This window comes from Brachionichthys hirsutus, unplaced genomic scaffold (genome assembly GCF_040956055.1).
Source record: "Brachionichthys hirsutus isolate HB-005 unplaced genomic scaffold, CSIRO-AGI_Bhir_v1 contig_723, whole genome shotgun sequence".
Classification (NCBI taxonomy): Eukaryota; Metazoa; Chordata; class Actinopteri; order Lophiiformes; family Brachionichthyidae; genus Brachionichthys; species Brachionichthys hirsutus.
Genome location: NW_027180336.1, coordinates 54,919 through 78,262, shown reverse-complemented (window position 1 = coordinate 78,262; position 23,344 = coordinate 54,919). Strand labels below are relative to the sequence as shown.

At 46.0% G+C, this 23,344-nt stretch overlaps 3 protein-coding genes across 3 annotated transcripts; 1 reads left to right on the top strand and 2 right to left on the bottom strand.

Moving 5' to 3' along the window:
* The first annotated feature begins 1,998 nt into the window (after positions 1–1,998).
* LOC137913601 (AP-4 complex accessory subunit RUSC2-like) lies at positions 1,999–12,643 on the top strand. Its single transcript, XM_068757243.1, has 12 exons — positions 1,999–3,534; positions 4,454–5,063; positions 7,009–7,659; positions 8,363–8,554; positions 8,776–8,949; positions 9,178–9,254; positions 9,678–9,852; positions 9,941–10,046; positions 10,733–10,779; positions 10,867–11,884; positions 11,983–12,150; positions 12,439–12,643. The coding sequence occupies exons 1-12, from the start codon at positions 1,999–2,001 to the stop codon at positions 12,641–12,643; spliced, it is 4,959 nt and encodes a 1,652-aa protein (XP_068613344.1).
* A 2,961-nt stretch (positions 12,644–15,604) lies between these two features.
* LOC137913606 (C-C motif chemokine 19-like) lies at positions 15,605–17,231 on the bottom strand. The gene is made up of 4 exons (XM_068757249.1): positions 17,168–17,231; positions 16,141–16,270; positions 15,942–16,056; positions 15,605–15,648 (listed from the first exon to the last, which is right to left on the bottom strand). The coding sequence occupies exons 1-4, from the start codon at positions 17,229–17,231 to the stop codon at positions 15,616–15,618; spliced, it is 342 nt and encodes a 113-aa protein (XP_068613350.1). The 3' UTR covers positions 15,605–15,615.
* A 2,918-nt stretch (positions 17,232–20,149) lies between these two features.
* LOC137913607 (regakine-1-like) lies at positions 20,150–21,210 on the bottom strand. Its single transcript, XM_068757250.1, has 4 exons — positions 21,122–21,210; positions 20,904–21,018; positions 20,667–20,780; positions 20,150–20,575 (listed from the first exon to the last, which is right to left on the bottom strand). The coding sequence occupies exons 1-3, from the start codon at positions 21,180–21,182 to the stop codon at positions 20,672–20,674; spliced, it is 285 nt and encodes a 94-aa protein (XP_068613351.1). The 5' UTR covers positions 21,183–21,210; the 3' UTR covers positions 20,150–20,575; positions 20,667–20,671.
* Positions 21,211–23,344: the final 2,134 nt, after the last annotated feature.

Genomic DNA, 23,344 nt, shown 5'->3' with positions numbered 1-23,344 from the left:
AAGATTATGAATGAATGAATGAATGTGGATGATGAATATCTGCGGTTATATTGAACCATTAGAGGAAGAACTTCCGACAGTTTTATTCTATTTCTGTGTTTACATGATCGCTTCAGATAAACTCGGATGCTAGAACGCTACAGATGTTGCCAGCTTTGGCATTGTTGTCCTGAGATGTGTGTCGCTGTGTGGAGACCGATACGGGATGCATGGTAGACGAACGGGACGAACAAAAAGGTCAACCTTCTTCTGATGTATGAGGAAAGTTAGGATTTTACCTTTTTCAGGGGGGGGGGGGGGGGGGGGGGTTGAAAAATCTTTTTTTCTTATTCATTGATATTTGTATTTATTCCTATGCAGCAGTCGACAACTGAATGAATCCATGTCTTCGGTTGTTAAATGCATGGAGGCGTTTCCGTCTGGTGGCGTCTTTGGCTTTACGTAACACAAGGACCTCCATGGCAACAGCCTGATTTAGGCTTGCAGCTGTCTTTAGCACCATAATTAAGATTATTTACACTGAAAGCTCCTCAAGGCACTTACATCTGAAGTAACGGAAACAGGCAGAGCTGGAATATCACCCAGTAGCGTGTACTGGGTGATATTCCAGCTGAGTAAAATCTAATGCATGTCTTAAACACGCCACATCTGGATGCCTATGAAAGATTACAAGGTGAATCATAACGTTTTGATGAAGCACATCTTCTCGTCTAGATCTGTGCCGCTCTGGACTCATCTCATCTTCATAAATACATATGATTATTTACATCTACTACTGCTGTACTTTCGGCTTGTCCCGTCAGGAGTCGCCAAAGCAAATCAACGTTCTCCACTTCACCCTGTCCTTTGCATCGTCCTCCCCAACACCGCAGCCACTCATGTCCTCCCCTCATTGTGATTTATTTATTTTTCCTTAGAAATTAGAAATAAATGTTTCATAATATCAATGAGCTTCATTTGAGCAGCACCCGTGTGAACAAATGTGCAAGGTGTTGAATGGTGAGACGGTCACAGCATATAATTAAAGAACTTTCATTCATTCACACAAGACAAACTTGTTTAAACTGAGCCTGGCAGTTCCTGGTTACCTTGGAAACAGTTGGACATAAGTAAGAGGCAGTTGATGTGGGCTACAAGCGACTCATTTCCACGTGCATTCGAGATAATACAGCGCATGTACCACATATACTATAATACATACACTATACAAGTATTGAAGAAAGGTCAGTATCCTAATGAATAAACTACATTCAGGGCTGTTTGTTCTCAAGCGATTTTCCCTTCAGTGAATCTTTAAAGAAAAGGTTCAACGCATCTGATTTTACCAGAAGCGACAGATGACGGCCACAGAAATGTGTCTGTGTGTGTGTGTGTGTGTCTGTGTGTGTGTGTGTGTGTGTGTGTGTAATTTAGGGTGCAGGGAACGGATGGGTATGAGATCATAGCCCTTTTTAAGAGTCAGTTGCTGGATATCAGTGTGTCCAGTTCACATGGCGCTGACTCACCCTGCTCAGTCCGCAGATGATGATGCTCCAAGGGAATATTCCAGCACAGCTACTACAGCTACTTCCTGTTGTTGGTGCTCTTGGTGTGAAAATGTTAATTATTTGTGTTAGTAATTTATTTTATCTGGGCCAAGGTTTGACCCTTCTCACCCTTGTCCATGTGTTTGCTGATTGGTTCTCAGCAGGGTAACACAAAAACTACTCACTGGATATCCACCCAACTTGGTGGAAGGATGGACCTTTAGACCTTTAACACACACACATAATTATGAGCATAAACATTGAGTCTAATAAAATATATTGAATTGACACTTCCTCTGTCTGCTTGTTTTCCAGATGGACCTCTCTGACCTCGGCGCTGACTTGCCCTGCCTTTCCTTCCAAGTCCCTGGCAGCCCCGGCGAGCTAGGCCCAGTTAACAGCGTGTGAACGTAGCCTCCAACACTCCCCCCCCCCCCCAACCATACAGTCCCACCCTCCCTCCCCCTGGATCATGGACAGCCCTCCTAAGCTTTCAGGCGAGACCCTGATCGTGCATCATATACCCCTGGTGCATTGCCAGGTGTCGGGTCGGCGGCAGGGTGGATGCGGAGCCTCGCTGAAGAGGAGCAACCCATTTAGCTCGCCAGAAAGCCTGGGCTTGAGTCGCACGACGTCCCTTCCCGAAAGGGATGTCCTGCAGAGAGAGGCTCTGCTCTACAGCAGCCTGATCCAGCCCTCTGGGGGCTCCTGGTCCTCGCACCACGGCGGGAGAGCGAGAAAGTGCGGTGGGGGAGGGGGTAGCACAGCAAGTGATGATTCATCGTTCACCTCCAGCAATTCAGAGGACCAGCTGATCGCCGCTCACACGTTACCCAGAGCCAAAGCGAGAAGCGTGAATCCATCGCGCCATAATCCCTTCCTGCTGAATACCCAGGATGACGAGGACGAAGAGGACGAGGACGATGGGGACAATCTCAGTGGTTACCTTGAAGATTCCTCCTTTCACCTGCACAGTGACACCAACTCCGCTCTCGACGATGGGGGGGCTTCCTTCCACTTGCACGGTCTCGGCTTTGCTCCTGAGCCCTTTCTCCTGCACACGTCTTTGGGACGAAGCGGTCAGGCGTCCCTCAGGGGCGCGGCCTCGGGGCTGTCAGACCATTTGGAGGATAGCCAGAGGCGTCACGACAGCAACGGCTCCAACATGTCTATGGATTGCGGCGAGCACGACTGGGGCGACGATGATGAAGACGAAGATCACCCGATGAGATGTGGCCGAAGCAGCAAGGCGGGTTCCTACTCCTCAAGCTCCTCCATGCGGCGCTGCTCCTGCTGTGTGCTCTCCCAGAACTACCCTCAGCATTTCCCGGAGGCTTTCCCGGAACCCTTCTCCGCGTGGCCGCAGGGCTGCGGCAGCGACTCGTCGTGCAACAGCTCGGACGGCGTGCTCGTAAACTTCAGCGCCATCTACAACAAGATGAATAACGGCGTCCCAGAAAAGCCGCCACCGTCTGGTCACACCAACCTCAACAGCTCCACTGACCACTCCTGTGCCTCATCTGTTTCTGACCCCCCAGGAAGCCAGCGCCACTCAACCGGCGGGGCGTTCTATTTGGACCTCCACACCTCCCCGACAGAACCGCCCCTATCGCAGCCGTCCTGCCTCGGCAGCACCTTCCCTCAGCGCTTGTCCACCTCCTCCACATGCTCCTGTGCCATGGAGCACCAGGGGCCCCTCGACCTTGATGCCAACTGTAACTCCTACCACCCTCCACATTCCGGGTCGTCCGGGGATCTCGCTTCCTGTCTACAGAGTCAGGCGCGTCTGGTCGTTGCCACGCAGAACTATTACAAGCTGGTGACCTGCGACCTTTCCTCGCAGTCGTCCCCGAGTCCCGCAGGCTCTTCGGTGAACAGCTGCTCCGAGGAGCACAGCAAAGGCAGCCCACCCGCCGCCGGGACTCAGCCCGGCGAGTACTTCCTGTTCAGGCAGATGTCCGATCAGGAGGGAGTGGAAGAGGAAGACGAAGATGGCGAGTCATCGAGAGTGAGTGTATGATACTGCTATGGGTTCTGTAGCGTGATGTCGCTAACGCCATACATATTAAAACAGACACTATGATACGATGCATGTTCAGGTGTTGAGCGTGATGAGATATTTGCTTGTACGTCTAAAATTTAAATATTCGATTCTTGCACCCTTCATTTTTGGCGGCAGTCAGTTTGTTTTTAAATCTATGTAGTACTTTTGTTTGGTGCCAGAACTCGTGTTGGAATTTAAACATTTTCAAATAATGAGTCCTAATAGCATTGTGTCATGTTTCCTTTATTACACCTTTATTATACTCAAGGTGAGAAGTTCAGTGTGTTCAGAAGTTTTGTATAACAGCAAGCTGTTGTTAAACAAAAATTAGAATAACGTATTTTTTATATGTAGTTTTCTTGGACATTCCTAAAATGTTAATCATATCATGATTCAATTCCATTTAAAATGAAAGTTGAACAATAATAATAATATTGATTTGCACCAACAATTACTAAATGGGAGAATAAATACATTTCAGAAGTGGTTTGAGTTGCTGGAAGCAGCACGCGAGTGATTATTGGTCAACAACGACTGAAGGCATAAATGCAGCTTCAGCGAAAAGCGAATTCAACCTCAGGTGCTGCGACGATGTCGCCCTGGACGCCACGCGGCCTGCAGGGCTCCGGCGCCGACGCCAGTCTGGTTCCGCCGCTGTCCAGAGTTACCTGATCTGATGTCTGAGGATTGTTTTAGCAGCTGGAGCTGCTGCTCCCCCATCGCAGGTTTACGTTTAGATCTTGTGGATTCATTTTCCTAAAGTGACTATTTCTCGAACTCTTTTCGTATTTTGAGCTCTTAAACCACGGCCAGTAATACGCTGCGGACATTTGGACTGGGTCCATTTCTGTGATTTTGTTCTTTCTCGATTTCTCTTCTTCAGCGAGATAACAGTGACGAAGACGAGCAGGATGGGGGGGAGGAGGAGGAGGAGGAGGAGGAGGAGGATCAGGAGGCACTGAGTGGTGCTGAAGCTGCTCCCGCCGTGATGGAAGGCCAGGTCTACGTCAACATCTCGCCTCCTGTCGTTGGCCGGGAGGCTACTGTGGGAGGCTCATGTTTGGTAGGCCGGCCACGGTCTCGCAGCTACGACCGCAACCTCGACAAGTCTCCGACTCCTCGACTCGGATCTCTGGAGCGCATGTTGAGCTGTCCGGTCCGGCTCAGCGAGGGCGCCGCTCCAGCCCTGCCTCCGCCGCCGCCGCTGCGCGTCACCTCCTTCGCCGAGATTGCGAGAAGCAAACGCAGAAACGGAAACGCAGCGGGGTCGCCACTGCTGAAAGCGGACCCTTTCTCGTCCACTTACTCCACCCACTCCCACTCCTCTGTGGACTTCTCGCCCATCCCAGAGCATAACGTTGACCGTCGCAGCACGTCTCCTCTACCTGCTGCCAGATGTTACAGCCAAGGCAGCATCGAGCGACACCCAGAGGCAGCGAGGGAGGCCAGGTCTTCCACCGAAGGTACATCTCTGTGTATTCCTTTATTTTACTGTGTTTATCATGAAAGGGTCGAGAAGAGGAGAGTCTGCTTATTGACAAATTGTTGCAGAGATCCAGGTAGGAGGGCAACAGTGACTTTAAGAACTACATTTGTTACATCTATATAGGTTGTGTGCTGAAAGCCACAATTAAGCGTGTTACATACAGTTATTCTAGTGATCATGGAGTATCAGAGCAAGCTGTAAATAGTGAACTGGACGCTCGAGGAGGCTTGAGCACAGAGAAGTGTCGTCATGGTAACTGAGACGCTGTCTTATAATGCTTAATTCACTTGGAGCAATAGAAGTTTTTCAACCGCCACGCCTTCCTCTCACCCCGCTTTGAGCGTTAAGACGTTTTTCATGAACAGACACCGCCATCAGCTCACGAGGCTTGGTCCCAGCTGCCTGCTGTATGTCTGGCTAAAGAAACGAGTACACGCACACACACACACACACACTTGTACAAACAGCAAGTTCTTGGAATTCTGTAGAATAAGACCAGGAATAGTAGAGGGTAAAGTATACCGGGGATGTTTTCAGCTGTCCTTTTGCACATTTAAGTGAGTTGAAGCTCCAAAGTTCCTTTTATAAATATTTAATAATAGTATTATTGGGGTTTGATTGATTAGGGACTCCCCTTTGACCTCTTAATTCGGTTGGTGTCAGGTTCAGTTGTGTGTTTACACAGAACTGAGTTAGTTAGTTTAGTTTAGTTAGTTTAGTTAGTCCTGAAGACATTTGAGGAAATGGTTCATCGTCTAAGACCAAAGTCTCAAACATGCCTCAGATAGATTTCTCGCATTACTCCTACAGTCTGTAAAGATCTGAGGCTGTGCAGCATCTCGGCGCACATATTATCCAGTCTTCAAATGTCGGCATAGCGTCCTGTCAAATGGGTTCATCTGAAAGGAGAGGAGCGAGGGAAGATGCCGATGTCTGTGAGGGGAGAAACGGGGATGAGGAGGGGCAAAAGGGAATCAGAGAGATGATGTACCAGAGTAACGGAGAGGGAGTGCTTCTTTCCTTCATCTCCAGTGGGAGTTCAGGCCTGCTGGGCGTGGGAGCATTGCTCCTTTCTCCATCGTCACGTTCCTCCAGTGGCTCAATATCGCCCTCTGTGTCAGGAAACCTTTACTGCACCCACGTGGCCTGGCCTTTGGGTGACAAACAGCTTGCGCAACTCCACATGTCTGGCAGTGACGCACACTGGATGGAGGAATACACCAAGAGAAGCACATAGAGAGCGTCTGTGCAGCCGCTGACGAGCAGAGAAGGGCTTCTCCTCGCAGATCCTTCAGGTTCAGGGTCTCAGGGCTCCGATTGGTTTGTCTGGATGTGTGTTTGTGTGTTCTGGCCGGTCAGAGCGATATCTAACGGTGGAGCCGCTGAATCTAGTGACACACGACTTGGTAGTTTTCTTTTAATCTGTGTTTTTGGCTTGAAGCCGAACCACCATGTTTACGCAGTGCTCAAAGGATTAGCAGATCAATCAATTACGCTGTGATTCAACTAGAATCAATCCTGATTACTGTCTTCAGTTTGTTTATTTACAGCTCCCGGTTTGTGAAAGGTGAACCTTTGCTCTTTTCCTGTTGCTGTGGTTACGCATCATTAACCTAAGATATAGATGTTTCCTGATGTCTTCCTCATTCAAAATGAAGTGACTAATCCCAGTATACATATATTTACAGAATATAGTAGTATATATCTGTCTATAATTATGATTTGCTTGTACTCTTAGATTTAAGTCTGTACAAATATTCTGCATCTTTTACAAACCGCCAAAGAGTCAGCTGCTGACTCAAAGGCAAAGATTGAATTATAAACTCACATTTATTTGGTGCATGGACATGAAATGCTGATGAAAATGAATCTTTCCTTCTGCCTTTGTTCTATTGTCGATGCGACTCCTCTGTCTTTTGTTCATCCCTGACATTCTTTATTGGCTCGTCCAGGTTGTTCCTCAGACGGACACCAGGCGGTGGTTCGCTACAGGAAGGACCAGCGGCCCACCAGCCTCCCCATCCAGCCCTTCACCTTCCACCACCAGTTTGCCTCCAAACCCCCACAGCCCAAACCCCTTTTGCCGCTGCTCACGGGCTACGTGGCTGCGATGCAGGTCCACACCAGCCCTGGTTCCGGTTCTGACTCTGGATGTCCGGTGGCGGAGGACAGTGAAGATGCAGATGAAGAAGTGCGGTACCGGGGAGCTACAGCAGCCCCCCCTCCTGGATCAGTCCGACCTTCCCCTCTTGGAAGCTACTCCCCAGGTTGCCTCCAGAGGACGCCCGGTTCATCGAGCTGCTCGACCTGCACTCACAGCCCCTCCTGCCCCCTGTCATCAGGACTCCCCCCACTGCACACCCCACCTACAGGAAAGCAAGAAAGGGGTTCAGCACACTTACCATCTACCCCTCCACCTCCATCCCTCGGGGCAAAGAGAGGGGCAGTGCCACCGACGCTGCCGGCCGTGCACGGACACGCTTGTCATCTGGGAGCGCCGTCCAGTTTGCCAGCGCTTCCCAGTGATGCAGAAAGCCCACTGGGCTGGGGGGATTCCACACACATGGAGGGGTCCAAAGGGCCTGGGGTCAGGACTCACAATGGTAGGTTCCAAAAGAATCCCAGTTGGTCCTTCAAAAGATTTTATGTAGAAGAAGAAATGTGTACTTTCCAAGCTTTATTGGATTTATTGGCTTCAGCAAATAGCAGCCAAAGGAACCTCTTTGAACGGTTTGTAGCAAATCTGGGGCGCGAACCACAGCGGGGGGGGGGCAGTCACCCCACCGTTCTCCCCGTGTCTGCGTGGGTTCTCTCTGGGTTCTCCGGGTTCTTCCCACCACCAAGAACATGCAAATTGGTTGCACTAATTTGTCCATGGGTGTGTGTGTGTCTGTGTGTGTGTGTGTGGTGCTGTTGCGATGACGGGGCAGCTTCTTTCACCTTTATGACTCTCCTGTCACCTCAGCGCTTCATATTTTCTTTTCGTGATGAAGGCCAGTGGGTTTTCAGTAACAGGTTATAATATCAAGCGGTAAATTATCACGTTAATTTAAATACCTGCTTTATAATGACTTGTCATTGTTCACAAGATAGAACGTTTCGGTTGTACCTTTTTTAAAGTTAACAAATCCGTCCCGGTAATTTTCTTCTTCTCTCTTCGTGCGTGGACTAAAATCTTCTCCTGTCCTCCCTTCACCTCTTCCACATTCCCCTCTTCCTCTTCCTTTATTCATCGACTCACTCGTCCCTCCTTTAACCACAACCACATCCCTGATCCATAACCCTGACACGCCCCCTCCCAAACAGCACACCACCTCTCTCCCCAGGCCCTCAAATGGAAGGAGTACCGTCGCCGGAACCCCCTGGGGATGGAGAGGGTCTCCAGGGGCCACAGCGGTAACCTGGAACCCCGGAAGGGCGGGGGAGCGCGACCTCTCCGGCGGAACGTGTTTGATTTCCCTGCAGTTCTCTCTGGCCACACTCTGGGACAGCTCAACGGTGCTCTTGCTTTTACTGGCTGCATTGGAACGAGTGCAGGACTGTTGATATTAAGCATTTGAGGGTCACCGTCCAATCGTTGCTCCGGGGGTTCATTGGAGATCAGATCTAATCTGTGCTACGTAATGGAGATGATATTTTGCAGTCTTGTTGTGCAGGATCCCTTCCAGCGTTTGATGCTTTTAAAAGCAGCGCTGCATGTTTCTGTGTTTGCATTGCAGCAGTCGGCCAATCGGCGAAGCTGCAGCAGAGCTACAACGACCTTCAGCCGGACTACTTCTCCCTGACGGAGAAGCCCCCGGAGGAGTTCTGCCTCTCCCCTGACGCGTCATCTTCCAACTCCTCCTGCTTCTCGGGGCAATCCCACATCTCCGTGGACCTGAGACCAAAGAGAGGTGAAGAAGCGTGTCTATCAAAACGTACAAACGGGACACGGATCTTTAAATGATCTGATACGTTCTGCAGCTTGACGACGGAGCTGTTTATTTTTCTGCATTCACACGCGTTGTGATAAAGCATTTATTGTGGAGGTCTGTCATGAATTACAAGTAAAGCTGGAATATGTTTTGTTCCGTAGCAGCGATATTTTGGTCCGTTAGTCTTGTGCGTTCTTCTCTCGGCAGCTTTGGTGAAAGCTGTGAACCTGGCGGTGGATCTGATTGTGGCACACTTTGGCACCAGCCGAGATCCAGATGTGAAGGTAGGAGGTCTTCACGTTCAGGCGCATCAATAACTGTGTCTGGCTCTTCTAACATTGTTTGAGGGTTGTGTCCTTTTATTCTACAGAACTTTAGCCAAACATGTTCAGAAATGGAATTGAGATTTGTTCTAACTGTGGCTGCATTTCATTGTTTCTTTACACAGACCTGGTAAAACCAGTTAGAATAGAAATAGAATAGAAAGCCTTTATTGTCATTGCATAGTGGATATACAACGAGATTAGTTAATAAACAGATTAGTCAAATCCAGTAAACAACCTTCACTCAAATAGAAGCTTAAGAAAGCAGATTATAGATTTTGTTGTTTGTTTGTTTGTTTACAGTAATTACTTTGTACTTCCTGCCTTTCCATTTCCTCATTTGTTTCACTCTGATTGATTTTTCCTTCATGTTACCCCTGGCAGGGTAAACTGGGCAACAGCTGGGTGAGTCCCAATGTGGGCCACCTCATCCTGAAGTACCTGTGTCCGGCCCTGCGTGAGGTGCTGCAGGATGGGCTGAAGGCCTACGTCCTGGATCTGATCATCGGACAGCGGCGTTGTCAGCCCTGGAGCCTGGTGGAGGCCTCCACCCAGCTGGGTGGGAACACTGGTGCACATTACGTAGAATGTATGTGTGTGTGTGTGCGTGTGTGTGTGTGGCTCATCAGTGCGTTTGTCTCTGCCAGGCCCGTCCACACGTCTTCTCCACAGCCTGTTCTCAAAGGTGAGCCAGTTCTCTGAGCTCACGAGCCCCAGCATGAGACTCAACGCTTTCATCTTCGGTCTGCTCAAGTGAGTGGCTTATTTTTATAATAAGGACTTATGATGGTCTCCTCTCTCTCTCTTTCTCTCCCTCTCTCTCTCTTATTACGGCTTTCAGCTCTCGCTGCTCTCTTTGCATCGTTGTCATCCGTTGCAGACAGCTAGGTTTTCTAAAGTAGAACCGCTTTAGCGGCAGCGCTGCACTTACCTCCTCACCTGCGAGCCACAGACAGACACTGGTAGACGCTGGTAGACGCCGGAGGACGCGCACGTTTCCATCAGGAGTTGGGAGAGACCAAAAAAACCAAACTAAAAGAGTGAATTTTGGACGAAAATGTAGAAATATTCTTAACTGACGATGCTGCAATTTGAAAATAAAACCTTCATTCAAGTTGTAAGTGTTTGCTACGCTACGCTAAGCTAAATGTTAAAATAGCAGCATTGACCATGTCAGCAGCAGCTTATAAACTCTAGTCTTAATAAAAGCTCACTTTTTAATTTTATTTCTCTCCGGGGCTCACAAATTGCAGACTTGTGATGTTTCTTGTACTTTTTAAATGTCTGACTCTAAAGATGAATTGGTTTATTTGTGTTAATCTTATTGTGGTTTGTGTAGAAATGATTGAATTTAGAAAACATTCTGCAGTAATAAAGCTCATCACAACAATGTCGGTGCTGATGTAATTCTCTGTCTTTATTATTTCTTCGTATTTCAGCCTAAAGTCTTTGGAGTTCTGGTTCCACCACCTCTACACACATGAAGGTAAGCCCGAGTTCTACGTCGTTCATCCATCTTTAAATGCTCAGCCTGTTATTTGATGTTAATATTTCCCATTTTGTTTCTCTTCAGATATTGTGGCAGCACACTACAGCCCATGCGGCTTCCTGCCCTTGTCGCAAGGAGCGTGCCAGCCGCTCTTTGAGGAGCTGCTCCTCCTGCTGCAGCCTCTGTCGCTCCTTCCCTTTGACCTAGACCTCCTGTTTGAGCCACACCTCCTCCAAAAGGGCCAGGAGCACCGCCGCCGGAAGGAGCAGCTGTGCGCTGCAGGCCAGAGTGTTGACCAATCAACTTGCTCCACCTTCCAGCTCATGAAAGGATGGAGCGCCACTGTGAGCGAAATGGTTAGAGAGAGTGCAGAGGGAAAGAAGGAGAAGGTGCTGCTGAAACGAGAGGGAACGTGGCCGAGGAGAGAGGGAGCAGAAGGGAATTCAAAGTTGAGGAAAGATGGGTCAGCAGTTGAGTTATCGGGGCCTGTTGGGAGGAAGACGATGATGGAGGTGGGCTTTGCCAACCTCTGGAAGGACAGGGGGGTGGCTGGGCAGAGAGTGACAGGTGTAGGACAAGAGAGCCAAGGAGAAGAGGAGGACAGGAGAAAGGATTCGATGGATGAGGGGCGCCAGCGGCAGGACAGGCAGGCTGGCTGGTGGTACCAGCTCATGCAGTCTTCCCAGGTTTACATCGACCAATCCACAGAGGGGTCAAAGTTTGTCAAGACGGAGAAGAGGAGGAAGTCGTCAGTGAGACATGGCCAGCTACCCCCTACCAGAGAGGGGGTAGTGGAGGGGGCTGAGTCCAGCCAGGGAGGGGAAAGGCACAGGAGCAGGAAAAGCAGCAGCAGCAGCAGCTCCAGTGGGGGAACGGCCGGATCCCAGGGAAGGCCTTCATGGATGGGGAGCCCGCCGGAATCTGTTGTCAGCCAGGAGAAAGAAATCAAACCTCCGAAGCTTACTGGAGCCCAAGCCGAGGCCCAAGAGGAAAGCCCCACCCGGGCACAGAGCCTGCGCTGGGGTAGGCTATTTGGATCGAGCCTTGGTTCTCCTATCAGAGTGGACAGGGCTGAACAGAGGAGCAAAGTTCCCACACCCAGGTAATCAGATTTGTCTTTGAAATGAAATACAAAGCATCGACCGTTTCCCCGAACGCGGACGTTTAACCGTCATTGAAGTGGAGTTTTGTGTTTCTCAGACCACCGTCAGGTTGGCTCGCCCCGGATCGGTCTGTCTTTGAGCTCGTCGTTCAGACTATTGGAGCCGGAAGTGGAAGGAAAGCAGAATCTCCAGCCATGCCCACCCAGACCGGAGCCGTAGCCCCCGCAAGGCCGGTCCACTCAACCGAAGCCAAACCGTCTCCATGGTAACCGTTTCCTGCTCTGATGATCTGACAGCTTCACTCTTTAGAATTGTTTTTTTTTTTACTTTTAAATAATGCTTTGGATTTGTTGCAAAGCTACTTCAAAAGAACCAACTTACCTCATCCCTCGTTCATGAAATAAAAGTCCTTAAATTTAGAGATCTGGCAGATTTTAGGACATCGTCTCCAGTAATTTCCCGTGAAAACAAAAACAGTGACTCACACAGAATAATTCTTGGCTAAATTGAAACTAAACTCTTCTAATTGTCTGAATTCACTGTCATTCCTCAGTGAAGTGCGAGCATTATGCCACCACATAGCTAATGAGCCCGGCCAGCTGAGCTTCAACAAAGGTGACATCCTGCAGGTCCAGAGCAAGGCTGATCCGGACTGGCTCCTCTGCTCCGCGGGCTCCACGCAGGGCTTGGTTCCCATCGTCTACGTGACCCTCAAAAGCATGGAGGAGAGCCAGGATGGCGCTGGACACCGGCAGTGATGTGTCAAAGCTGCCCCAAGAGAAGGCAAACGGCTTCGGAGACGGAGGTTATTCCTGCCACAGTCCTGTTAGAGTTAGGGGGGGGGGGGGGGGGTAGACAAAGTCCAGACACATGCAAGGGAAGCATGCAGACTGAAACGCGTGTCTTACTTAACGGATCAGTCAGACCAGTATGCATGCGCACATCAAAGAGCCAAAGGACGAGTGTGACCGTCCAGTCGGTGCGTCGTCCATGTCTTCAAATGAAAGACGGTCACCTGACTAGTGGGGGGACTGTCCACTCTGCTACATTACGACGCTTAGCTGCACTTTGCTGCACTGTCAATACAAGTATTCCCCTCAGCCGAACAGCTTAATGACCTTTTTACTTCGTGTAGAAACCAGTGATGCTTATCACCCCCCCCCCCCCCTTTCAGTAGTAGCTTCTGAAGTGCTTGACGGGAAAGCTAGAATTTGATCCCGGGCTGCTGGAGCTGCAGGAGACAGATTCAGTGCTGCTGTAGGAATTGAAAAACCACAAGGGAATCTGTAGAGAGGGCTTTTCCACCCGGTAGACGGAAAGGAATGGGGAGGGAGTTCTGCCCGCCGCATGTTTTATTTTGTTCACCGCCCACCGAAGCCTGTTCATGTAGACATTATGGGATTGATTGTACATGTTTTTCTCACCCTTTTCTCTCACAAGACCCACGACTGCCGGAATGAAGCGATGGATGACACTGGGTCCTTTCCGGAATGCTTTTGCGCTGACCTCTGAAACACGCGTCAGGACTTTTGAATTCTCGATCTACGGGTGCATTCTGTAAATGCATATTTACGTGTCTCACATGTGTTCAGTTCTATTTATTTATTGACCTGTCCGATCAGCTGAGCGAAAAGCATCTAAGCAGATGTTTGAATGAAGGCCTTTGTTGGAGACTGAGCCTGGAAACTTGTAGCTATACTTTATACCTAATTATTACCAATTGGTTATAAAGTATGTGTTGCAGTTACAGATTTAAACTTAATGATGCCTTCATGTCCTTGATGGGGGGGGGGGGGGCGTAACTGCACAGTTGGCTGCTTCAAGGCTGGCAGCCTAGTATTTGTCCTGATGTCTTTAGACGCTTTATTGAGTCTAACTTGCTTGTTGATGATTATAGAGGTTGATATTTTTGATGCTTAAAGGAAAACGGCAACACATTTCATGATTTTTGGCTGTTTGGACGCCCCAGTGGTAGAACGTACATGCAGCCTGCCCGGGGGGGCAAACTGTGGCCTTAGGGTGAGAGTGGTTAATGCTTGCTTCAACTGAATAGATATCAAGTCTGTACAGATGCCCGATCCCAATATTACACATTATTTAATTGTAACAGTCAATATACATTTATTCAATAAATGAACGCTTGTGCAGTTTTGGAAAAACTTGCTAGGAATATAATTTTGTCATCTTAATTTTCTTTTCTTTTCTTTTTTGCTGCGTCCTTGTACAGTTTGTACAGTAATTTAATTTCGGCGAGAAGAATTTAGTCTTTCATTAAACTGTAAATATATCTGAAGCCTTCGATGGTTCATTTCTGCCGTTTAAGTGTATGAATGAATGTTGTCACTGATTTATGAATGCATTTATGTTAGGAAGCAGGTAGAAGCTTTAGTCTCACGATGACCGTTGTGGGAAGGCGTCGTTTTTCTGTGCTGCTAGTGGTTCTGTGTTCACACGGGGACGAGAACTGAACACATTGGGAGGATAACAACCAGAGCAACACGGAAGCTCAGGGCTCGGATGCAATGACAGATTCACATGTGATTTGGTCTGCATTTAGGTGAAATGCTGTGCTTTAGGAGTGACATCAAAGGGAGACGGAGAGGAAGAATCTGAGTGGTCTTTCCTTCTCATCGGTTTTCTTTTGATATGCTTTCTCTCTCCCTGGCTGCCTCCCCCGGCCTGTAAATACCTTCAGCATCAGTGACACTGCTCCTTCTGTCTGTGTCCAGGCTAAATGGCATATACCTATGGCATTATCTAACTACTGTGGATAATAAATAACAAAGTGCTCATGTGATCACAGACTTCGCGCCTCCTGTGTCCGTTTGTCCTGCACACGGTGTTCTGTTGACATGTTTCTCCTCAAAACCTCTTTATTCTGACAGACTTTGCATCAAATACCACTGATCACATAAACTCCTTAAATTTAAGTGCATGAATGTAAAGAGGATGACATGTTATGACATGAAAGTGGGTCACACAACATACTTCAAAGGCGAAAGCTGCCACCGAGGCATCGTTCCGTCACGTCATCATTAATAACAAGAAGTCCTTCCAAACCTGACGTAATTACAAAAACATGTTCATTGTTAATTCAATTGTGTTGTGCAATATTGGCTCATGCGGTTACGCAGGGTATATCAGCATACACTGCACATAAAGAATCCTCGATATATTTGAAAATACTTCTATGTTTAGCATTTTTTTAGTGGGTAGATCTTTGTGACTTGGTCATTTTAAAAGTAGCTCGCATGCTGAAAAAGTGTGGGCACCCCTTGTTCTAAAGGTTCTAAACCACGGTGGGGCCCTCCGCTGTCAGGAGCTCAATGGACATTTCTGCATGTAAAACAGCTGATGTCTTGATTTTTTCATTTCATCATTAATAAAGGTCACTACCAGTATGGTGAGACGTTGGCAAAGAAAGACAAAATCAAGATTTAAAAACAACAACAAGGCTTTTATTATGAAAAATGAAAATTACCAATCAAATCTATGCAAATAACTTTTGCCTGAGTAGTGCACTGGTTCACAAGTTCACAGTTGGTTTGTCACACACACACACAGACGAAATATTTCCATTTGAATCCACATTCAAATAGAGAAAGAAAGAAAAAAGTCTTCAACTTTATAAAACTTCATGGCAGCTTAAACATCATTTTTGAACATGTAATATTGAGCTGAAGTAAATCTTCTTCTTTGTGGCTCGGGGTTCATTCGTGTTGCTGACAGTTTACGCAGACTTCAGTCTATTGCAGCGTTTGCCCTGTGAAAACACAAGTACCGGTATTCTGATTCTGTGTAGAACTTTTGGAATAAATCCTACTTCTCAATTATGTCATAGCACAAAATGAGAAAAACAAACTTTCTTAGTTCATCATTATCCTAAGATATATTCCATCTGTCTGGGCTAAGATCCACTTTTAACACAGAGACATTGAAGCAACAGAAAGAAAACAAAATGTTCCCAAAATACTTTTGTCAAATTACATTTTGTGATCACATACACAGGTCTAAACTACCGTGACGATTATTATCCCATTATGTGAGGCACTCTACCTTGCAGTTGTTGTTCATGCAGTGTTCCTTCAACCTGTCAACGTGCTTCATCACACGGCGGACCCACGGTTCGTCAGCAGGTACGCACAGTTTGACGCCACGCCTGGTCACCAGACTGCAACGGAAGTCCTCCAGGTCAGAAGATGTGATCATTTCCACCCCATCTACTGATTAGAGACTTCACATCGCATCGACTTACATAGTGGCAGCCAGATGGCAGCCCTGCCCTTGGATTTGCTGGCTGTAGTCTGCTATGAAGCATCTGTTGATGGTCTTGTTTTTGACCGCCAGGCAGCAGTCGACCGGTAGGCCTACCTGTGTCAGTGTCACTGTAAGACAGAGAAGATCAGCTCAGGCCAGTAAAGTGACACGTCTTTCTGTTATTGCCCTCTGAAAGCCACAAAGGGGGCAAGTTAATAAAAAAATAAAAATAAATTGAAGAATTCCATGCACTTATAGGATTAACACATTATTTAAAATTATTATATTTACACTTGCACCCTCCAAGTCCTGCCAGCATTGTTAAAATAATAAGACTTTAGAAGTAATGTAAAAAGACAACAGAAGTCAGTGTGCATTGTTTCTGAGAGCAGGATACACACACCTTGACTCCTCCCCCCCCCCCCACACACAACTCTAAGTCATCGTTGACACAATAAAAACTACGTCATCACCTGTCGTCACCTGATCGGGCTTTCCAGCGGTTAATCTTTAACTACGACACAAGTCGTATTCAAAGGCAGGGGAATTTCTGCCGCACCTCGCACTGTGGTGCTTTCAGGTGCATACACACCTACACACACACACACACACACAAACACAAAACCTTTTAATTTACCTGTAGGTGTGCTCGTCACTGGTTTCAGTGTGAAAGATGACTTTAAAATCCAAGTTGTTTAATTTCATGCTCACATTCAAGCATTTTGCCTTTTTCAACTGCTTTACCAGATATTTATTTTTAATATCTTTTCAGATTTTTCACGGGTTATTTTCTAATCGATTGAGAGGATTAATGATAGAGGTTGTGCGATTATAGAAGTAACAACATGAAGATGTTACAGGCAAACCATACACACACACACACACACACACACACATGTGTGTTTAAACCTCTAACATTGAATGATTCCCTTTCTCCTGCTGAGTTTCTGTTAAAGTTAGATAAAATAGGATCTTCTAAAATAGCGTGAGGGTGAGCCAAAGAGGATGGCTGAAATGGAACTCACTTGTGCAGCAGCAGGTGATGAAGAAGATGCAGAAGAGGAGCTTGCCATCGCCTCTAGGAGCCATGTCTGGGTGCTGAGCTGGTGGTGATCTTGTCTCTGTGTTTCTTTGGAAGCTGATTGGCTGATCTGTCTTTCAGCACCTACAGTGGATGCAAGGTCTGTTTGAGCCTTTATATACAGCGGCCACATACTTTCACTTTTAACTTCCGTCCCACCAGGAATCTGTGGGCCACGTCCATTTATAACGAACTCTCCTTCTGCTGGCTCAACTCTTACCAATTAAAGGATTTGTCTTGCTTTGTCAGGCCACGGGATCACGTCTCATATGTCAGTAGCAGCAGGGCACTGACTAGCTCTTCCACTTCAATAAGGAAATAGGAACACAAACATCAAGGCTCTTAAAAAGCTTCTTTGGAGACATACAGGGCTTGAACTTCCGTCTTAAAATCAGACTTCACTTCTAACGTGTCCCACGCCTGCTTGTTGCGTAGAGGTCATAAAAGAGCACGTATACGTCTTAAAGCTTTACCCATGATCGGTGGAACTGGACTTGTTTGGATTTACATAGGAGAACCTAAATATGCTAGAAATGTCATGCAGCTTCAAATAGCTGCAAAGAGAAACACAATGTAGTGTAATAAAATAATTCAGGAAAGGTATCTGTATTTGCTTTATGCTGCAGTGATGACAGCATGACGCGACACTGATTGGGTTGTGTTTGGAAATTAAGCATCATAGCATGGATGTCGCTGTGCTTGTCGCTCTGCATCAACACAATGACCGTCTGTACAAACGTGTCCAATAAGATGGGGAGGGGGGGGTCAGAGGTTGAATATTTTTATTTGCTGCTAATATGTTGTATATATTATGTGTCTTTTTAATTTATTGTTATTTTGCATCTGTGGTGTAATTTATTGTTATTTTATTGTTATTTTACAATATAGTGCTTTACCTGAATAACGAAACACTGCATTTGTATGCTTTAATACTTACTTTTATGATTACTTCTTAGTTTCTTTGCACATTTCCCTTTCATAAAATCTGAATTAATATTTTGTCGTAAACGCAATAGGAAATAGCAACTCGATACAAAGACACGTGTGCTGCCATGGAATCTTCCTTATTTTATTTCATGTGACAGCATCTCTGGAAAACCATTGATTCTCGTGAAAATAATATCAGCTCTTCAGTTTTCTCATCCTCTTCCTCACGGACAGTATTAAAGAATTTCACTTCAGTTCATGTTAGTTCTGTTCTGTACTGCTTTATGCTTCAAACATTTATTCAGTCACAAATGGAGCATTTACAGAGTAAGTTTCTCTTTCTTGTAAATTCCCTGCTGCATGATTCCTCTATCTGCCTGCGGTATTCACTACTGTATTTTGGACTTTCCCTTCTGAAGCAATCACTGGAATATAACTTGTTGACTTATTGTTTGGAGAGGAAAAACAGGAATCCCACAGCCCTGATCCAACATTGGTGTCGGGCCAAGAGTGATCGGAGTGAGCATGTTAGTTCACATCGCCATCCTGAACTGACTGGGAAAATATTATCTTCCCAGAGGCGCCTCTGAGGACAGTTTAACAGCGTGCAGAATAAACGCTGTGCAAATGGATAGACTCCAGCAGAGCGTTACCCACAAGGCGAATAAAAAAGGCTGTAAACGAGACGATTGCAAAAAATGGATGGATGTGATTTAAAATGTAAAAGAAATTGCAGTGTTTATCTCATCCTGAAGGAGATCTGCAGGAAGTCTGTTCCGGGCAAAGAAAGTTTTAAATAAATGTGCAGGCAGTTGCATAAACTCTCGGCTAATAGGAGTGTTGCTATTTGACCTAAAGTACTGTTTGTGCTGTGGGTTCAGAGACATTGTCCTGTCAATGAGAAGGTCGGAGGATCAAATTACGATGGAGAGACTTCCTGTTCCCGAATGCTGCATCTTTCAAAAGCAGTTTATTTCCCTAAATGTTGGGAATTAATAGTTAATCGTCACTGAGAAGAAGAAGGAATATAATCTACAAAACGTAACCTTATAAAAAAAGATGATCATAGCTCAAATTGGTAGCTGAGAGAAGGTGCAACAAACAACATGCAAATCTCACCGCACAACCTTTGAAGGAAGCATTTCATTGAATCTGTTAAAAGATTTTCCTTGAAATTAAGAGGTTAGGCTGCTAACTATGGTCGACACATGGTATTGTGTGATTATTGTGTGATTATTATTAGGACTGAGGAGAACTAAAGCTGCGGTAATGTTATGTGTCTGCACCGAGGGGAGAGCGAAAAATGAACCCACAAAAAAGAAAGACGGAAGGAAGGGTTATCAGCAGAAATGTGGGGACAAGAATTAGTGAACCCTGGTGTTTCATTCATCACACATCCCTGATTAGATACTAGATATCAATGTGGAGAACCAGCGTACATCGCTGACACTGAGCTACTCAGAGAATAACTGACCGTCTTGCGTGTTCTTGCGTGTTCTTTAGGATTTATGTTCTGTGTTCTTGACCCGCCTGCCCGTTTAGTTTCTGATTGTCTCGCCCTGTGTCAGGCTGTCTCCTCCTCCTTGTCCCGTCTCCCGGCGTTTCCCCTCTTCAGTTGTCATAGTTTGTTCTTCATACACACATTCCAGTCTTGTCATGGTGATTCCAGTACATCTTTGTGGTTTTTCTGGTTTTCCGATATGGACTTTTTCTGGATAGTGTATATATGTTTTTAACACTGTATTTCACTTGTGCATCTGAGTGTCTGTGTAAATGAAAGGTTTTCACTAAATATATTCACCATTGGAATTGATAATGTTTCATTTTAAGACGTTTTCATTTTAAGTTTTTTTTTGCAGAAGCTTCAGTTTTAATGAAAAGCAGCAACTTAAAAAATATATACTGAAGTTTATTTTGGAATAACTCAGTTTTCACAATAGCTTATACACACACACACACACAATTCATTGGAACAGTTTTCAATCAAACAGCACCGATGTTTTAGAAAGTGTTCATACATATTTTGAAAAGTTTCACAAGCACCTCTAATATTTTCTGATTACAACAAAAACAGCAGGGTTTTATTCTCACTGCTGCTTCCGCCTTTAATCATTTTTTCTTTTCTAAATACATCCCCCTCAGGGCTTTAATAAAATGCAAAGACAATATGTGAAATGCTATGAAGCTTCACACCACAGATGAGAAGGAACACAGGTAGAACTGCGTTTTTAGCTGCTTTCAGATTCCCTGGTGTGAACAGTATATTACCACGGGCATAGAATAAGAAGTGAAGTAACGATTCCTCTGCGATCGTCTGCAGTACTACAGGACCATTCTGAGACAGATATGGAAGCGATTCCGTCTTCACCTCCGTTTTAGAGTCCACCTTTCTTATCTTCAGTCATCTTTCCACCCGTATTTTCTCCTGCAATAAGAGAAGGCTGTGATAAGCCAGTAGGATAAAAGAGTGTGGGGGGGGGGGGAAACATGCAGTACATTTCTTAAAAACAATTTACCTGATCTATTGCCGTTTTTCTTTTTTCAAATCCAGGAAGGCGATGTGCTTTCTCACCCATCCTTGGTCCCTGGGATGGGAGACACACAGTGTCCTTCCAGCCTTTGTGATGAACCTGAAAGAGCAAATGAGTGACAGGTATGAGTTTAGGCTGCATACGATAGAGAGGGAAGGTAACATATATCCACCCTCCTTCAAACAGTCAACCTAATCGTCATATGTAAAGTTTTAAACTCACACAGTAGCGCTGATTTCACAGCCATGGCCGGCGTCCTGGATGATGTAGCTATCAATAAGTTGGAGTCGCAAAGTCTTCGGGCTGACCTTCAGACAGCAGTCCAGCAAAATCTGAGCTGCAGGAGGACGGACAGACAAAGGAATCAGTTTCGCATTGAGAGATTAAATACTCCTTACAATGAATCGGCTGCGCTGCTGTGTCTGAGTGATGCGTCTTACCTGATGCAAACCCTACACAGAAGATGCCCAGCAAGAACAGAGCTGCAACCCGAGTGGCCATGTTGAAAGTCGGCTTGTTCAGCGAGTCGCTTCAGGCTTGCGAAGGTGTTGGTGTGACAAGCGGAGTCACAGGTGCATTTATAGTTGTAGAAGCGAAAGTGAACATGTGCTCCTTAACTGGAAATCAGTGAGAGTTGGCACCCACACGCGCCGGGGAATATCATCTCTTCACTCTTCCTTTCCGCTTGGCCTCTTGCCAAAAAAGTCGTTTGTGTTTTGGATTTCTCCCTGAGCCAAGTTTTATCTGATCAGTTGTCTTTCATTAATAACACTTTCTACGCTAGAATCAATCCATGCATTAAAAGCAAAAATCTACAAATGTATACTTTTGTAACACTAATCAGCAGCTTTTACTGTAAAAACTGACATTTACATTTTATTAGACCTCAATTGTTGCAAGGATTCCGTGTTTCCTCTGAAAACATTAATGAACATTAATACTTCAATTGATCCTGAGGGGGATGTATTTATAAAATCTGCAATGAGTTCTACGTCGTAATTGATGCAGATAGGTATAATGAAAACAATCAACGGTTCGATAACTCCTGACAGTATACAGGAGCTGAAATCATGTTAACAGTCACTCACAGGTCTGGAAGGCAGACTGGGACATGTTTCCCTGGCGACATCTATCAGAGGCTTTCTTTTGTAGCGTGAGTTCTTCAGACCTGCATAGAACCTGTCCAACAGACAAATCTGACAAGTGCTGGGAATTGGAGGGCGGTTTCTGCTGTAAGCCAAGATAGATACTCTCTCTTGATCTGCTTCTTTCTTGTTATCCCACATTGCGTAAACCATTATCAACTTTTAGGAGTTGGGGATTTTTCATGCGGTGCGAGGAGAAAGCGATTACAGGTGTGTGTGACTGGAGTGAATGCAAGTTTACAGGTGTGTTTTGCGTGCATCCGACGATCAGATTACAATCTGAGTGTGGGAGTTGTTAAGCAATAGAAAACAAACGTTTACTGCCAGAAGCGTGTTGATAAGAGTGAAGCAAGAGTGATGCAACCGCTGAAGCAGCTCACAGGAAAGTCCATTTTCCAACTCTGCACTCTGACGTTCCATCTCCCCACTTTTGGAAGCTACGGTCTGTTTCTATTGTTCCTATAGAATCTATAGAATCCTATAGAATCTATTGGAACTAATGTGTGGTGGTTAAAGATGAAGGAATTTTGTTAATGGTATGTGGGTTGTTTTTTTGCAAGATGAGGAAATTGATCTAATGTCAATCTTTATTCATTCACTGCTCTTCCTAACCGCTTTGTCTGTTACCGGGTGGTGGGTGGTGATAGAGCCTATCCCCAGCAGTCTACGAGAGTCAGGGTACACCCTGGACAAGCCGCCAGTTCATCGCAGGGCCACACACAGACAGACAATCATTCACACACACTCACACCTATGTTTTGGTGTAGCCGGTTCACCTACGTTGCAGGTGGGACGAAGCCGGAGAACCTGGAGAGAACCCACACTCTCTGCTAGCTTTATTTTACCTTCTGTGATTCCAACTGGCCTCCGTACTTGTCTGTCTATCACTTATATCCCATATGCAATATGCAATGGAGTTACACCTCAGCCGGGGTGAGACGTTTTTCTACTTTGCCTTGAACTTGAACGGTGGTTATGAAATCTTAGGGTGCAGGGAAATCTTTGTTGCAAGATATCCAGATGCCAGAAAGAATGGACAAAAAGAAAACCCCAGCTGTGTTCTCTGTACAATCCAGATTGGGCCAGGCCATCTAGAAACGATCGAAATCAGATCTGATGAGAATGATTACAAAAATGATCATGAGGAATCTATCCTCAATCTTTTTATCTGCAGCCGCTTCATCTTCCTTGCAGGTCGAAGGTGTTGCTGCAGCCGAGCCCAGCTGGCTACGGGCGAGCGGCAGAGTACAAATCAAGGGAATTACCCAACTGCACATGGTTAATTTAAGAGATATTTTTTTTATCAAAAAGTGAATATATTAAAACATGTACAGTACACACATCAAAGTCCCATCTAGTGACTTAGGCAAGTACTTTATGGTACTTTATTATGAAGTATGTATATGTAGTTGGTCTCAGCATTGAGGCACAGGTGGACCTGCGGACCACATCTGACCTGAGATATGTCCCCTCCTATGTCAGTCTCATATATAGTCACATTCTTCTTTATTGAGGACG

Coding starts and splice junctions, on each gene's coding strand:
- LOC137913606 (XM_068757249.1), bottom strand. CDS start 17,231: ATGGCTCCTAGAGGCGATGGCAAGCTCCTCTTCTGCATCTTCTTCATC. Junction 16,057..16,140: donor TGCCATCTGGCTGCCACTAT/GTAAGTCGATGC, acceptor CTTCCGTTGCAG/TCTGGTGACCAGGCGTGGCG. Junction 15,649..15,941: donor GCATGAACAACAACTGCAAG/GTAGAGTGCCTC, acceptor GTGTTTTCACAG/GGCAAACGCTGCAATAGACT.
- LOC137913607 (XM_068757250.1), bottom strand. CDS start 21,182: ATGGCCACTCGGGTTGCAGCTCTGTTCTTGCTGGGCATCTTCTGTGTA. Junction 21,019..21,121: donor CTGTGTAGGGTTTGCATCAG/GTAAGACGCATC, acceptor GTCCTCCTGCAG/CTCAGATTTTGCTGGACTGC. Junction 20,781..20,903: donor TGTGAAATCAGCGCTACTGT/GTGAGTTTAAAA, acceptor TTGCTCTTTCAG/GTTCATCACAAAGGCTGGAA.
- LOC137913601 (XM_068757243.1), top strand. CDS start 1,999: ATGGACAGCCCTCCTAAGCTTTCAGGCGAGACCCTGATCGTGCATCAT. Junction 8,950..9,177: donor GGACCTGAGACCAAAGAGAG/GTGAAGAAGCGT, acceptor TTCTCTCGGCAG/CTTTGGTGAAAGCTGTGAAC. Junction 9,853..9,940: donor GGAGGCCTCCACCCAGCTGG/GTGGGAACACTG, acceptor TGTCTCTGCCAG/GCCCGTCCACACGTCTTCTC.